The sequence below is a fragment of the Echiichthys vipera genome (genome assembly GCF_963691815.1).
Source record: "Echiichthys vipera genome assembly, chromosome: 11".
Taxonomy (NCBI): domain Eukaryota; kingdom Metazoa; phylum Chordata; class Actinopteri; order Perciformes; family Trachinidae; genus Echiichthys; species Echiichthys vipera.
In genome coordinates this window covers 18,882,097-18,899,364 of record NC_139836.1, presented here as the reverse complement: position 1 = coordinate 18,899,364, position 17,268 = coordinate 18,882,097, and the positions used below count along the sequence as shown (strand labels likewise).

The 17,268-nt window shown below is 41.7% G+C and overlaps 1 protein-coding gene across 3 annotated transcripts in view; it reads right to left on the bottom strand.

Annotated features, from left to right (window-relative positions):
- The window catches only part of zmiz1a (zinc finger, MIZ-type containing 1a), a 29,401-nt gene that overhangs the window by 9,633 nt on the left and 2,500 nt on the right, over positions 1-17,268 (bottom strand). For 2 of the 3 annotated variants that reach the window (XM_083923024.1, XM_083923026.1), the window contains exons 2-3: positions 16,074-16,179; positions 304-439 (exon numbers count right to left, since the gene is read on the bottom strand). In XM_083923024.1, the coding sequence (XP_083779150.1) occupies positions 304-439; positions 16,074-16,179 (242 nt within the window). Of the gene's footprint in view, positions 1-303; positions 440-6,545; positions 6,572-16,073; positions 16,180-17,268 lie in introns of those variants that run through there. The other variant, XM_083923025.1, reaches the window with a different exon arrangement.

The following is a 17,268-nucleotide window of genomic DNA, read 5'->3' as shown; positions in this document are numbered from 1 at the left end:
TCAATTGTCAACGGGTGCAACACAAATTCAATAAAACCAAAATATTTAAATCATAAAGATGTAATCAAGTGTATGTGATGTGTACCACATTCAATGGGGAAGAACAAGAAAGCATGGGTAGAAACAGCAGTATTGGCCTAATTTATTCAAAGGCGAGTGACTCATATCTGCCAATTCACAGCTGCACTTCTCTGATGTTATGCTGTACAGTTTTTTTGCCCTTGATACACCTCCTTTTCCTGTTTTTTTTCTTTTTACAATATCACGAGTGCAGCAAAAAAGCTGGTAAGATGGAACACTGACCTGTGTGTGAGGCCAGGCTTCATGCTGTTCATGCTGGGCTGCATGGGGACTTTTCCCTGTGGTTCGTTCTGCCTGCTCTTCTGGTGACGCAGCAGGAGGAGACGACCCAGCTCCTCGCACCACGACGACAGCAGGGCTGCAAAGGGGAAACACACAGACGCGCACAAAACAGCGCACATTTGCCGGTGTGAACATGGGTGTGAACTGTGAATTCCTGTGGCATCATCATGTTTAAGGTTCTATGTGTGAACGATCACATTGAACTGGAATTATTTGCTTGTTTACATCTTCACACTTTTAAATGTCAACCTCAAATCGATACATTTACCCTGTCAGGTCTCTCAACAGGGCAATGTACTGAATCAAACTCTCGTGTCCAGAGTCATCCAGCCTGAAGTTTTTGCTACGGCCTCTAGGGGGCAGCATAACTCAATAAAACCTTGATTATTTGCCTGTGTGGATTTCACAACAGTTACATCACATCATCTCTACCTGCAGTGTAAAATATAAACTGAAATCTCTCTACAGCACAAAGAACCTCCCAGTTTGTCTGCCACAGAGAGGGAGAGGCTGAAATGGAGCCTGAGAGGCATACAGAGACGAAGCGATTGAGGTTACGGATATGATCTATGTAAGAATTAAGAAACTGTTATATCTTCTCTCTCCTCCACCACTTCATTCTTCTCTACACTTTCCATGTCCTGACATCTTTAACTAATCAAACAGTGCAGCCTTCTCATCCTCTTCATAAATACCAGAAGATTTTTAATCATACTGTGCCAACAATGTGCCAATTATATCATGTTTTCCCAATGCCAATCAACTTGTCGTGTTTGAAGCGATCGGAGTCGCGTGGCTTATTTAAATGAACTGCCTCTTTACTGTAGAAAGTTGTCTCGACAAACAAGAAAAAAAAGGATACACTGTTCACTACTTAATTCAATAATTCAAGGTGCTATTTTTAGCCTTGTAGACCCAGATACACAAGCTTTTAGGAAGTGATGTTGCCAGGTTTGGGGTTTCAAGATGTAGAGCTTTAAAAAAAATTGTGCCCTGAAGAAATCCTGAGGTTTCAACAGTCCGTGACATTGAAATTGTGAAGATTTACGAGACCACAAGCGACAAATGTCTTTCAATATGCCGTGTAAATTAAATACAAATGAAAACATGTTTGTGAGTGGAAAATGAATCAATTGTTGTGATTTTGAAACTGCAACCTTGTTACTGAGTGAGTTGTGCCATCTGTAATTTGTACAATAAGGTAAACCTTAACAGCTGGAGCTAACAATGCATTATGTTTTCAGAATGATTAATATCTGATCTGACAAGTTCCTACTTATAAAGACAAAGAAAAAAGGAGAGGAAATAGGGGAGAGAAATAAAAGTAAAAGGGAATGAAGAATAAAGCAGAGGCGCAGTTTCTTCTAGAGGGGTGGAGAAAGCCAAGCCTCCTAGTTAAAGAGGAATTATTCCACCCTACCATTACGGAGAGCTTATCTCCCCACTAAATCACCACTCTGCACAGAGGGACAGTCTCTTCAACTGGCAACCCACCATTTAAACCTAAAGATCCGCTCCAAGCACGAGTGATGGAGTCGCTATGAGAGAGAGAGAGAGAGAGAGAGAGAGAGAGAGAGAGAGAGAGAGAGAGAGAGAGAGACCAAACCTAAGAAGCTGCTAAGGCCAGAAGTCATTCATACATAGTGAAGGTCTGCTCTGGGCAATGTGCATATTTAGCAAGTTTAGTACAGTCTGCATGACCTTGTTTTCACCTCACAGTCCCCTGTGTTAAAACCCCTGCCAACACCATCACACACCTGCAACTATACTACCATACTCCTCTCACTTCATCTCTTTACTCTGCATTAAATACCCTTCTTACACATTGTACTTAACACATTTCGCTTAGTCGTTACTTACACTATTTTTTAAAAAGTTCAATTGTGATCTACACCATTATTAAGTAAGACGTTATCCAAAGGACATCCAAAGGAGCAGATGCCAAGAGCGCAGACGATTGAGCCAACAAAAAAAAAAGGAGAATATAAAGCAAGGTCTCTCATCTTCCCATTTATTCTCATTCCATTTACACTAAAGCCTTGTAGTTAAATCATACACTTTCTGCTGAAGGCTTGAACAGCCACCTGGTGGAGACGAGCCAAGGTCAACTACTTAAAGGCTCTTTGTTAAAACCTTATTCACTCTATAACACCTTCACACAGGTGTCTTCCACAGCCATAGAAACATTGCTTATATTAAAAATATGCAGAATGTAAAAAAAAAAAAAAGGTAGAAGAACTGAAGAGTCACACATATATGATGTTAAGTCGAATCACTTTGAACCATATCCTGAGAGTCTCTATCAACAGATCGATTTACGACTTCATAAAGTAATAACTTTGTTTTATGAAGAGCAAGTTCTGCATCAGGCGGCATCAAGATAGCTCAGTTTGGGGCAAATTGTATCAGTTTTCCGCCTCACAGAGAATTGGAGGAACTCAGGGAGGTTTTTTTCCTGTGTCTCTGCATGCCGCTTGAAATGTTAAACGGTGAGTTTAGCCAAGCTTTGTCGAAACACTGGATAGCCACAGGATCAAGTAGCAGCTATGCAGAACATCAGTGCTACTTGATAAAGTGTTGGCATGACAGTTTACAGTTAGGTAAGAGAGCAGAGAGACTGTAGCTACAGTATGAAACACGAGGCTTATCGGGAGCTTGTTTCAGTGTTGCCTGAAGGCACTGAGAGTTTGGAGTCGTTTGTCTAATATCAGTTTTCTTTTCTTCCTGAATACTGAAAATAAATCCAAACAACAACAACAACATAGTTTGAAACAGCTACAGGAGCCTGTAAAGAGGAGTTGGTTGGAAGTTACTGTATGTTTAGTATTTTCTTTCTTTGTTAATAACATTTGTGTCTGTCTATTAAAATCGTGGAGATTACATCATAGTTAACATAGACGCCTCAGCCCTCTTAGGGAGATGTTTAAAGGTGTATTTTCCTGCATTCTGAGAGAAGCTGCTGCTGATCCCATAGAAATCCGGTAATTGAGTTTATCTAGGTTAATCCAACCGCTCATACCTTTAAACTGCAAGCAGAGACTTCAAAAACCGCACTCACGATTGCGCAAGAAGTTCCAAACGTTCCCTTTAAATACATGGATATAAACACAGTTACTGCTCTGGATGCCTGCAGTGCCACTCACTCTGACATCTGTGCTGTGTTGAGATGTTTTCATTGGATTCTCTGTAATGGGCCTTGACACACAGACCCCTCCCTAACAAGTGGTATGAGCTGTCCTCTACCAGCTTAACCAGGAGCTGACCCTTCCCTGAACAGCTCCATCTCGTAGAAGCTGCAGCTTTTAATTGAAAAATGCCAAGAGACATACAGGCCCCTCCTCACTCAGGCTGGGTAATGCTGTATGGCTGACTGATAGCAGAAGCCCTGGCACATTCTCACCTCACCTCAGCCCCTCTTGGAGCAGCAGGGAGGGAGACTAAAGCCCTGGTAACAGGCTGCAAGGCCCATTAACTAATGACAAAGTGCGTGTGTACAAGTCGTCTTTACAAGGAAACTCCAATGCTAATTACTATGAACTCTGATAGTGCAGTGTGTGGGAAGGCATCTGTGTACGGTAAAAGCCTTCGAGCATATCATTTGCCAGTTAAATCATGACAGATTGCAGACTATCCGATTGGAGGAGACTTTAAATGTGCGCATCCCAACATAATTCGGTTAGCAGGAAGAGACTTTGCTGATACAGAACCGATACGATTTAAGCATGGAGCCCTAGATTCACCGCACGTACGCATCGTCAGGGTCGTGGAAGGTGAGCGAGATATCCTCACCTTCACACGAACTGCTGTGCCCTTTAGCAAGGCAGTTAACACTCAACTCTTTTCGCAGAAATGCTGAGGCCAGCAGCAGAGTGTCATTGTGCAGGACAATTCATCGGGGACAATTTCCAGGTGTGAATTACTGAACAAAACGTGTCCTATGACCACACAGGGAAGCATAATTTTAGTCTAACAGAGCAATTGGCCTATAGAGTAGAGAAGAACTTGCTGAAATGGTCTAATTTTGTGCCAAATGCCAGTGATGAAGTGGACTCCACACACTGAAACGACTATTTCAGTGGGTGCGAACAGATTTTATTTTCTCCCGCACGACCCCATCAGTTATTTTGTAGCTCATGACGTCCTCTGTGTTAAAAGGGACGCATGGATAACCAAGCAGGATAGTGTCTGGTGCTCCAGGCTATTTTCACAAGTTTGGCTGGTAATGTTGCACAGGCACTGCAACATGGCACAGACTCCTTTATCAAATCTAAAGTAAAACCCTTTATTGGACTTCAGAATGATATAATAACACCAGCAAAAGTGTCATCTCAATAGCAGAATATGGAGTCCTTGACAACAGCAAGTGTGCCAGCTTAAGTGTATTACCAAAACCACTTTACTGCTAATACAAATGTGTTATCAAAAGCAATTACGGACTTGTTTGTTTCCCTAAATCAAACACGAGTAAAAAAGTGACACTCAAGTGGTAATAAAATAAAAGCATCGGCTCTTGTCTTGATCACTTTGGTTTATTTGACTACTATTTGACAGGCAAAACTGCTGATGAGTTTTCAAGTTGTTTTTTTTAAAGACTTCATCACAGTGCTCTGGAGTGCCACTTTATCACACGGTATTTGTTTTGGGGAAACAAAAACATTGCTGTTATTGTGTTTTTTTTCTGTCAAATTGCACCCCACTGAAATGTAGTGCAGGAGAAGTGCACCTGGTTCCTCTTAAGAATGACTGTGCACTATCATATAATGATACTGATATGGCATCAGTGATATGTTACTGATATGGTATCATGTAACAGCTGGAGCTCTTTTGTTGAGCTGTTAAATTCAGGTTTTAGGTGCTGTTTCCGAGAAACCTTTCATAAACAAGATGTTATGTGTGGCTGTCACAGGCTCATTTGTTTGTATGATAACACAAAGCAAAGATTGGTGGCAATGAATGGCACGGAGGAGGTTTTGTTGAATTGAGTGGAAAAAGAAGATCTTTCATGTAGCTGCTTGAACTACTATATTCACCTCAAGCTCAAATTATTACTGTGCATATACTCAAAGGATAAACTTGGATCCTCATACATAGATTATTGTTATATTATTATTATAGTTGTATAGATTAGTTTACACAAAAGCTCATTAAGACGTTTATGTTGTATCACAAGAGCATTGTATTCATTCTCTAATCAGTCTAAATATATTAGATACATCTTTCGATTGATTGCACATCCCTGCCCTCACACTGTCCATCCTTACATTACCTCTGGTCCTAATTTCTGATCACCAACGCTGGACACGCCAGGCTTTAATAGAGACATGTAATACCGTGCATGCAGCTCTTGTGTAGTTTTGTTGATAACAACACAGACAAAGGAGGAAATACTACATGGAAAATTACACTTTCTGAAGATGAACACTGCAGTACTAGACATAGAAGCCTTCTGAGACGATGCGTGGGATGATAACAAAGAAGCCATTTATAATAGATATCAAAGGCAGAGGTCTATCAAACACTGGCAGATAGGTCTAGGCTGTGTGGATACAAAATATTATGCAAAAGATGAACATGGAGGGGATATAAAATCCTGCAAAAATAAAAATAAAAAGTCATGCTTTTGCAGAAGTGTAATGGAAGCCATTTAAGCAGTCAATGATATCCCCCATCCTGCCCCCTCTCTGTTCAGCCAACTTCTTCCAAGAGAAGAGCATATCAAATGGGCTTCAGTTTCAACAGCTTAGAGGCACAACGACTCAAACATGCCCTGCAGAGAAACAGCTCTGTGTCAGAAATCAAACTCAACCAAAACCGGGCCTTCAGTGTAACTAACTGTTCACGGATAAGAATATCCAAATGTGAAATCTAACTTCAAATGTGTTATTTTGTGTCATTTTTTATTTGGTTGACTTTTTTATTTTCTTTCTTTCTTTTTTTGCATTTGTAAAACAATGCAGGGTTTTTTTTTGTTTGTTTTTTTTCTGGCTGGTTTGACAGAATTTCCTTCACAACGTCTGGAATTACACCAGACATGAGGACAGAGGGGGGGAAAAGATGGATGGAAGGATGCTAGACAGAGGACAGGTGGAGATGGAGGGAGTGGGCAGATCCCCTCCTCCCCGGGATGTGTGTGGGTCACAAGCCAAAGAGATGCTGCAGCCCAGAAGGGAGGGTAGCTCTACCTGAGTCACTCTGACATCTCCTGCAGGTGCTGGTTTCTGTGGGGTTCAAATTACACATTTTTAAATGGGGCAGAGTTATAAGAATCAGCATGAACACCAAACATAATGCAGTATGACGCTGGATCTGACTAAAGGTGCTAAATGTCGGAGCTCGGGTGGGAAATGTGGGATCCCTGTGTCGCAGCACAAAAAACAACAGTCTGTCACAGTTTTGAATGTATTGTGAGGCTACTGCGTGCTGTTATACATTTAGTCAGGGACTACAAAAGGACAAGCATTAGGATGCATAGCTCATATCCTTTTTAATATTACTTAATATCCATCTCCAAATGTATTTAGGAAAAGAGTGAGTGGTCTTTAAGGTCCCAAATGTATTTATAATCTCAGAACAGAAAAAATAATAATAAAGACGTAAAAATAAAGTGCACCCTTGCCTCACTTCCTCCAATTCCCTGCAAAGTCTCTAGGCCTAATTCTGTTAGCCGCTCGCTAACGCTTTTTTCTCTGGTATCCTCCTGTCGGAATATGGTCCGGGCACCTGAAATTGTGCCTTTTATCCATAAATTTGCGTTACACAAACGGCAAATATCCTTTACCGACATTTTTGTACTTTACTCGACACTCTGTCATGCGCTCTGTTGATCCGATTGGTTGATTCGGCCCGTCCATCACAAACATAAGTGGTGATAGACAGATGTTTATCCAATCAGCAACCAGTATTTTCGCCCCTTCCCAAAAGATCTCCAAACGAGGGGTTCCCAGGTGGATATGCTGAGCAAATGAGAAACCTGCGAATCAATCCATCTGGTGGAGTCAGGTTAGCCAATTATTGTCCTTCACAATAGTGGTCAGTTTAGTTCACCCGAATGTCCAAAACCTAAATATATTCAGTTTACAATTATAATAAAACAGAGGAAAGCACCTACCATCAAAATATTTGGCATTTTTTAAAACATTTAAGCAATTATCAAAATAGTTGCCAATTCATTTTCTTCCCATTGACAAATCATTGCAGTTCTACTTTATGAGGTTGTTTTTTTTTAAATATCCTGTGACGCCAGTGTGACGAGTGACATAACAGACTACCTCAGTGACTTCGCTTGCGGCACATTTGTTATGATGGGAGGTTATGGCATTGACCTATTTGACCTACATCCTCGCCTGGGATATAAAATTCAGGTGGCCGGTATCTGCGTCAGATGCTCTGTGAGTCAGTGTGTCCTGCTTGCAGTGCTAAGCCTGGGGTCACGGCCTTCTGCATCTGTATCAGAGAACTGTCACAACACTCACATTGATCCTACATATGATCACACACACGCATTATCCACATGTGAGTCACACACATTGTGCAGTGAATATGCACAGTTGCACTCAAACGCATGTTAAAGTAAACAAATACACATTGGCGCACGGGTATGTGAACACAAGCATACGTACAAAAAAACAGAGAGAGAGCGAAAAAAAAGGAAGGTAAATATGGAAACTGAGGTGTGTGTCGGTGAGTAAACAAACACTGCCTGGGCTTTGTGAAGATGTGCTTATAGAGTAAAGCGAGGAAGAGCATCAGAGAAAAGCAAGCTGTGAATGAACTACTCTTATCAGCCACACGCAGCTTCCCACCACTGGAGGGGAACTAGTAAATATCACACATGCCTAATTATAACCAGACACACAACTTTTCTCAACGTCCATAATACGACTTTCATCTCACATTGTTGTTCCCTCAATGAAATCGTTAGGGTGAAAAACACAACCAGGAATTCTGAGACACTGTAAACGGTGATTTAAAAGTGATGAGTTTCCATATGTAGCCTTTTTTTTCAGTAAAGGTAGTAAAGAAAAATTTCTTGAGGAGAGGCCATGAGAAGATTTCAACACACTTTGACTGAAGCACTGAATAGATATGGAAGTGATAAACATCACTGAAGAATTTTGATGAGTGTGTCCTGGAACACATCCTGCAAGAATAATGTGTAGCCTGGGGGGGCACTGAGAGCTCCACCCCTCACCAACATCAGTTTGTCCTACTAGAAATTCCTCCAGCAACAACTCTAACCCAACTTCACTCTGCCACTTGCTTTTTAATGGAAGGAAGGAGAGCAGAGAGATGTCGAGCATGGCAATGATTCATGAAAAAAGCAGAAACAAATTGGAGAAGAAAAAAAAACGTAGGCCTTACAAAATACAGTTCAAAGTCAAATGTCATGAATGAGTCACTAAAGAGCCTGATGGGAAGTACTCAGAGTGCAGTCACAGGAGGTCACAGAAGTGTGTAGGGTAAGTAATACAAACAGAGCTCTGGAGCCAGAGAGAAAAGGAGGAAGGCCAGAGGAAGAGAGTGGCTGCATGTGGCGGTGAGGTTGAGGAAGCAGACGGTTTCAGCGGTTTACACCCTGCTCAGGCGAACAGGAAGTGCTGCAGCTCTACAACAGCTAGCTGGAAGTCCTATTGTGTTGTAGAGTTGTCTACATTAGGTCAATGGAAGATTGCACTATTGTTTGCAAGAGTCGTTAAGTTGTCAGTTTTAAGGTTAAACACTGATTGTATAGCCTGCAGCATCATGTCACTTTTTACTGCCTGACTACACTTCACTCATTCATGTGAAGGAAGTGTTGTTTCCCTTTATTAGACAGGTACATTTAATACTTATAAACACCGTTGAGAGTGGAACAAAAAGCAGGCCTTCCTGCATGCTGATCTAACCGCATTGTCCTTCCATGACTACACCCCCCCTCCCCCTCCTCCTCCTCCTCTCCCCGTCCCTCTCTCCTAATGAGTGGACAGGCAGACAGGCTCTGGCTCCAAGCACAGGTCAACAACTTAAAAAAAGAATTCACAGTGGAAAAGTGGGTCATCTTCTCCTGACAGAAACGAATACACTAACGCACATGCACTTGCACTTGCACTCTAAACGCCCACGTGGCGCTCCTTTAGATGCTTTAAAATTGGAATACGTTAAAGGTATGATACAGCCTTCTGACTGGGGCTCACACAATCTTACCTCTTTACAACAACAGAAGTGAGTGTCATTATGCATGCATGTCTAATGATAGATAAATGCAAACTGACAACACCGTGCATGTTTGTTCTTCTAACTTTGTGAGAACTAAATAGCTATTTTACAATTCATTCTTATTTCCCTAACCCCAAGCATGACTCAAGCTCAAATTTAAGTCCACCTTAAACTCCAAACTTAAGCATTTTAACACCAGGCCTTGATACAACATATAAAGACCAAAACATAACCACAACCTCAACTGTAACACCCACAAATCAAAGCCAAAAAATGAACCAATATATCAATTTGTGCTTGTGCACAGTGCACACAGACACAAACCCGCTCAGAATAACCATATGACTGAACAGCATGTAGGTCAACCTGTGGTCAGCTGACCTGCCCTGATCCTGTCTTGTGTGAGCAGCCAGTGCTTAAAACTACAGTCACAATGGCACCCCAGACAAGATAGAAACCCATGTTATTTATGGCCTAAATTACAGCTACAACAGACACAAAAACAAAACACAGTTGAAATTAAAAGTTTTTATGTAAGAGTATATACTTTAAAGACCAAACTAATTCTGCTTCAATACCAACTACGTCTAAATGACCTGCTCAATTGGCCTCTGATAACCCCTGATCCTTCAAACTGCAAACTCACTCAAATAATATACCAAATAGCTTTGAGCAGAGATGCACACGTGGACGGCAAACACACGCACACACACTTACCCAGAGCCAAGCAAAGTCCCTGCACATCTCATCTTATTCCCTTCATAGCGCAGAGAAAAGACTCAAGTGTCACAAATGCTCCTGTTCCCGCAGAGGCCAGTGGCAACTCTCAAAGCTTTTGCTGCTTCTGAGCCTCCTGCCTGCGACTTATCACTCTCACTCTCTGCACATATCCCTTACTCTGCTCACTCTTTCTTTCTTTCTTTCTTACTTCCTCTCCTGTCCTCTCTTCTTTTGCTCACTCTCTTTCTTCTCCCTTGCTCTCTGATCTGTCTTTTTCCCTTGTCCAGTGTCTGCACAATGCACATCAATTATTCAGAGGCAGTCTCCCGGTTTCCCCGGCTTATCCAATCAGAGCGGGGCTCTGCACTAATGGGCTCCTGCTGTACCTGCTACCGGCTCCAACACACTCTTGAGACTGCAGGGGAGAGAGGGAGGGAGGGAGGGAGAGAGAGAGAATGAGGGGGGGGGGTAGACAGAGGGAGTGGAGGAGACAGCAGAGGAGGAGGGAGGATGAGAGGAAGAGATAAAGACAGCGAGCCGACGCAGACAAACAGGAGTAGAGATAGAGGAGGCGAGATATTTTAGTGCTTCTCACCTCTGTCGTGAGGTGCAGTTATTGATGTGCTCTGCGTTGTCTGTCTAGTGCACCGTTGCTCTGTTTCACTAAGCTGCCATCTCACACTTAGTCAGTGCACACAGAAACACGCATGCATAATCCGACAATGTGACTGCCATTTGTCAGGAAGGGCAAAAAAAAAGAAAAGAGGAAAAAAACAAACAAAAAAAATCTGCAAGGTCAGATTCCAAACTTGCATAAATGGGTGGAGTTAGTATGCTGTGCAGGCTGGCTTGGAGCCAATGCATGAAAGAGGAAGTAGAAGCAGCATAAAGATGTAAAGATCGATCTATTAAGGCAGACAAGTAGTAAATGATCAGCCCTATCAGAGAGGGGATCTAACCTGACAACGTCCCCTTGTCTTCATCAGAAGCCACTTTATAAATCCAACTAACAAGACACATCAGAGGCTTGCAGAATATCTGAGTGCAACTGAATTAAAGAAGAGGCAGGATGAGGGTGAATCGGAGTTCATCTTCTCTTCGCAACGTCCCTAACATAACTCAACATGGTGAAGAAGAAGAAAAAAGAATCTGGATGGATGAACAGGAAAGACCTACGCTGTCATTGTTGTCTTACTCCTTACCTAAATATTGAGATGTGCCATGCAGCCAAAGAGCGGGAAAGTCCACTGGGTTTGTGACAGCAGAGGGAAGTTGTCTTTTGTGTGACAGACACTCAGTCATCAACGGTTTCACAGAATTGCAACACACACAACAGAGGCATTGTTGGACAGAAATATAACTTGAAAAGGGTGTATCGAAAGCGCCCGGCGGGTGATGTGTGAGGTGTGTGTGTGTGTGTGTGTGTGTGTGTGTGTGTGTGTGTGTGTGTGTGTGTGTGTGCCAGATAAGTCAACCCTGAACAAAAGGAGGATTTAAATCATCTGCTCATCCGGTTTTTGACAAGAACAAACACTTCTGTGTTTGGAGTGCCAGCTCAGCAGGGACATCACCTAAATGAATTTACTTGCAACTGTGTAAACCCAACCAATTAAGTAGCAAGTGATAGAGCACCCAATCAGCCAAAGGCAGCAAATGCAGCTACCCTAATAAGTACTCCCCCATGAGCTTTATTTCTATAAATTTAATAGAGAAGTTCTGAGGGTAGTTTTAGGTTGCAAAGGGGTTTCATCATCTAAAGCGAACCACTGGAGAGTGTTAGAGGAGAGGCCCGCCTGCTAAAAATAAACCTGATTTCCTGTTAATAATTCAGCACGCTGCTCTTACTCAGCAGTAATTAAATATAAAAGTCTGTAAGGTTGATTGGGTCAGTAACAAAGGATGCCTACACCTTCCTCTAGTTCTACACACACAGCTCAAAGTTGGAAAGAAAGACGGGGTGAGAAGATCAATCAAGTGAAAGTAAATTGAGACAGATACGTGGAAGACATGTCAGATTGTTGTAGGCCAAAGGAGAATAGAGAGGATGGAAGTGTGCATACAAGTGCTCACACACTGTGCAGTTGGTCCATAAAAAGTCTAATGGGAGCGCGCATTTTCAGTTGCACTTGCTTGCTGAGTTATGGGAGTCGGTGAAGTGTTTTTTTCCCCTGTGAGCTTGTTTGGGTGTGTTTTTCACAGGACATGGGGTGAGTTACAGCCACACCCTGGAAGTTTTCTGTCACTGTTGACACAGTGGCTGTTTTCCTGAGATCATGCTCATGTTGACTGACGGTGCCCTGACAATTCTGCAGTTTCTTTTTAATGTCAGATGTGAGTGGGTGGGGGGAATTTACAAACCACTGAGAACAAAGCCAACGTCGTTTCATCACATTTTCCTTTTTTTTTTTTCAAACAGTTAATCAGCCAAAGAAGAGAAGCTAAAAACATCAAAGAATATTATCACTTGTGTAGATAAAAGGGGATCTTAAAAAAATCACCTGCTCTTTGACCACGATGATAAGCATTCACAACTGGAGCGTAACCTTCTGATAACATGTGATGCCAACATAAAATGATTGAATTATTATTACTTTGTGCACAACACAACAAGCAGAAACCTGACTTAAACATTACAGTAGGTTTCTAAGAACATAGCGATCATTCCGGGGAGCAGCTACCTTTAATCCGGAGCGTGTCAAGTCGTGTTGAAAACATAATACACAAACCGAGCAACGCTTGAGTTTTACTTTCATCTATTTAAACTTTAACAGAAGGGGACACTGGAAAGAAGAAGAGGCAGGCAAGTTGACATAGGAGTCGATAACTTGTCATAATGATCATTCTGTAGGTTTATTATTGGAGTTCATACTGCATAAAGGAAGAGAACAAACTTGTCATCTACGTGGTGACAAGAGTGGCAGATTCACTGAGGAAGGAAACTGTAAAACCCTTCATAGATTATGTGACTAATCTGATTTGGTGTCTGCTGAACTTCACAGTAGCTCAACAGCTCAGAGTCTATTAGAGGTTTGTGTGTTTGTAGGGCAGCAGCGCACCTATTATCTAATTATTTATCTTACAGTTGGAAGTCAGCTTGTAGCAGACTATAGATGATTATGGGGAAATCGTCAACAACTCTAAAACGATTTTAAAAACGGTCTGTGGATTTTAAACATTGAAGGAGAAGAAGTTCATCGAGTGTGACTTCTGAAAAATCAAAACGTTAAAGTCGCTCTTTTCAAGAAAGTGAACTAAACGTTAGAATGCTAGCTGGCTCGCTAGTGCGCTAACAGCGTGGAAGCCGTGTGTCCTTTCTGACGCTGAGAGTTAACAATGCTAATGCTAGCTCTCCAAACAGCAGATAAATCTCTTCACTGGCTGATTCCAGATTAGAGCAACATGCTAATCCCCAAAGGCCCCGCTGCAGGGTCACAATCTCCCGACAGCTCATCGGCTGCAGTCTGCTGTTGCTGAAAATCTCTCTAATGCCACCGACAGGTCTCACTGGACGGCACTTTTCCATTAGAGCAGTGCAACTTTGGGCAGGAGAAGTTTTCTTACTTGAAGTGAAGACAATGACAGACAAACATATGGAAATAGAATATTTACAAAGACAAGATGTATCTATAAATGCATGTATATTGTATGTTTTCATCCTCTAGTAGCCTCTCTCATTATGTAATGTCATATAATACTTTGTGTCGTGATTCATTTCTAGTAAATTATCGGCCTCATCACTTAAATCTCCTGCTATTTGCACTTGCTTTGTAGCATTGAGAGTATTTTGTCTTTTTAGGGAGAAAAACACACTTCAACTTGCAATGACTCAAGTTCTTAAAAAAAAAAGTAGGGTAGCAATAATTGCTTTATCAATTTCCTCTTTAACTGATGCTCTAAAAGAAAGCGTCAGGCTGATTGATTTGCAGTCTTAAGAGTCTGCCTCTTCCCCAGAGGAGCCCGAAGAGAGCATCCCAGACTCCTTGGCCCTTGTATGGGCTCTCAGGTGTCAGATTCGCAGCCTTCTGTCGCCAATGCAGGCTGTCGGAAGATTGTGCTAGGACTGCACAATAAAACACACATCCATGCATGTACAGACACAGACACACACACATGCAGGCCATATATGTAAAAATCAAATGCTTCTCTGCATCTTTGTTGATGCACGCTCATCACGCATGTCTCCTTGAGTTCAAGAGTGCATCACTTCTCCTCTGTCGCCCCCCCCGTCTGCTTTTCTCAGACAGACGTCCTTGTAAGACGGATGCTCAGTGAGTAAGATCTGCCCTGAGTCACATCTGCCTCCCACCTCGACAGCCCGCCCGCTCGCCCGCCTGCCTGCCTCGTTTGATGACTGACCACATCATAACCCCCACCCTGCATAATTATACTACAGTTCCCATTTGTCCGCTGTGCATAAACAGCTCTTCCTGAAACCCAGTGCTGTGTTCTATTAGATCCCAGAACCATCAGCCGGCCTGAGGATGATTCTGACTGTCAGTCGGGGCCCAGACAGCCAGCCAGTGCGAGCCATGCCTGGACAACAATCACATTATCCCAACACAGGAACACAGACAGAGAGAGAAATACAGCAATCAATATTGTTCACTGACGTCTGTCTGACCACTTAAGTTCCGCCCAACAAGACGCTTCCCACCACAACTGAAAGAGGATATTCAGCTTGAGCAAAATGTTCATATCATGGGATCATGTGAGCAAAAAAAAACAACAGCTGATGCATTTGTGCGTATTCAGTTGCACAGTGCAGCGCATATGAGGAATTATAGGATTTCAGAGCGTTACTGGTACTATCACTGTCACTGCAGCTCCTGTTATGAAACAGTGACATATTCGCCTTGTCAGAAAAAACAAAGGAATCAGACAGTTTAATCAAAATAGTTGACTCACTACTGCCACTTAGGTAACTGCCGAACAAAGGTTTATCTGTGCTATGGCTTTGTCAGGTCTCTGTCAGGCAGAATGAGTGGTCCAGCACACATCAACGACAGCTCCCCAGCCATCCATCTCTTTCTCTCTCTCTCTTGCTCTCTCTCTCCCGCCTCTGCACATTTCACTTTGACAAATGTACAAGAACAGGTCGCTCCTGCAGTACTGTGGGAGGCGGGGAGGGGAGGTATGGATCTGGGGGGAAATTGGATTTGATAGATAAATGTCTGAGGATAGCATTACTGCTCGCTCTTTCTCTCTTTCGCTTCATGTTTGTGTGCACGCAGATATGCATGTTGGAGTGTGGGTTTGAGACTGTTGAGTAGACGGTTTTTGTTTTTGCGAGGCTACCACCTGGACAGCTCATCTCAATAGCACATGAATGTTTAATGGGGACTAAAAATATCTGGCATTATAATGCTCTATGGGCTTTTTGTGTGTTGTCTGTGGTCACAGTTGCACATTTACAAACCACAGATTCATGGTAACTTTGTTTTTAAGCAGTGACATGAACAAAATAATATGCAAATTAAACCGTCATTATTATGAGATTCTCTGCATTAACAAACATCCCAATAACCATTATAAATTGCTCAAAACATAATAAGCAGCTATGTTGAGCATCCATGGCCTGAACACAATAATGAAGCAGGAAACACTTCTGACTGGATCAAGACTTTAAGCCGTACAGCGACTTGTTTTTAATTGTTTTATTTCATGAAAAAGTGATTAATTGCAGCATGAAGAACAATGAGCGCTGTGTCGTCCGCTGTCCTGCAAGTCAGCAGCAGAAAATGGGATGATGTATGAGCATGCGTCTGCTGGTATTTTAGTAAAGTCCTGGGTCTTACCTGCAGACTTGGGAGTGAATTTGTCCCTGTTGGCAGCACATACAGCCAGCAACCTGTAGCCCAAGTCCAAGTCAAACCCCTGCTGAGCAGCGACACGACTCACCACCTGGAGAAAAATGGATCAGACGTGAAGCTGCTGTCCTTCAGGCTCAAATTGGATTAGCATGATATCAATTGCTTTATAGTCATTATGTAATTTTAACTACGGAATTTTATTACATCATTGTAGGGCTGGGAGACTATTCGAAATGTTCAATTACTCCATATTACTGATTCCAACGGTTAAGAAAACAACATAAATAAAACTAATATTATGTTTTATTGTTTTTTTTGTTGTTTTTTTTATTAACCGAAACGTGGAATAAATGTTTAAGAGTCCTCAGTAGGTTCTGGCAGAGTAATACAACATATTTAATCCAATTTATTTTTGGTCAAATGTATTTTTATTTATTATTTTTATGTATTATGTATTTAAATGTATGTATTTTATTTAATTAAATTATTTGTCTATTTTTTTTATTTGATATTTATTTAATGTTTAGTTTTTCGGTTAAATTAAATTTAAAGTTTAATATAAAAAAAAGTTATTTTTTCCAAAGCCAGTAATCGTGTTAAATAATCATGATCTTCATATTGAACAAATTAATCATGATGATAATTTTTGCCATAATCAAGCAGCCATACTTTAGGCTCTAATAAGATCAGCATTATATCTATTGTTTTGTTATCATTACATCATTTTATTATATCATTTTATTACATCATTGCAAATTAACTTATTACCTATAAATCCATCTGCTTACTTATGCAACACAGTACCATGAAATAGTGATCTCTTAATTGTGTTTTTTGAGCCTATTGCTGAACTTTTTTTACACACACACACACACACACACACACACACACACACACACACACACACACACACACACACACACACACACACACACACACACACACACACACACACACACACACACACACACACACACACACACACACACACACACACACACACACACACACACACAGTGAGATTAATGAGGAGTCTGCAGTTTGTCTGCAGTCAGAGTCTGTCTCCTGGCTAAAGGTTACTGGTTTAATTACACAAACAGACCAGGGGGAAAGGGGAAATTATTTGGTTATCTAGCTAAACTGACCAGTAAAGTACGCTTCAGCAGCATCCCCTGAGTGA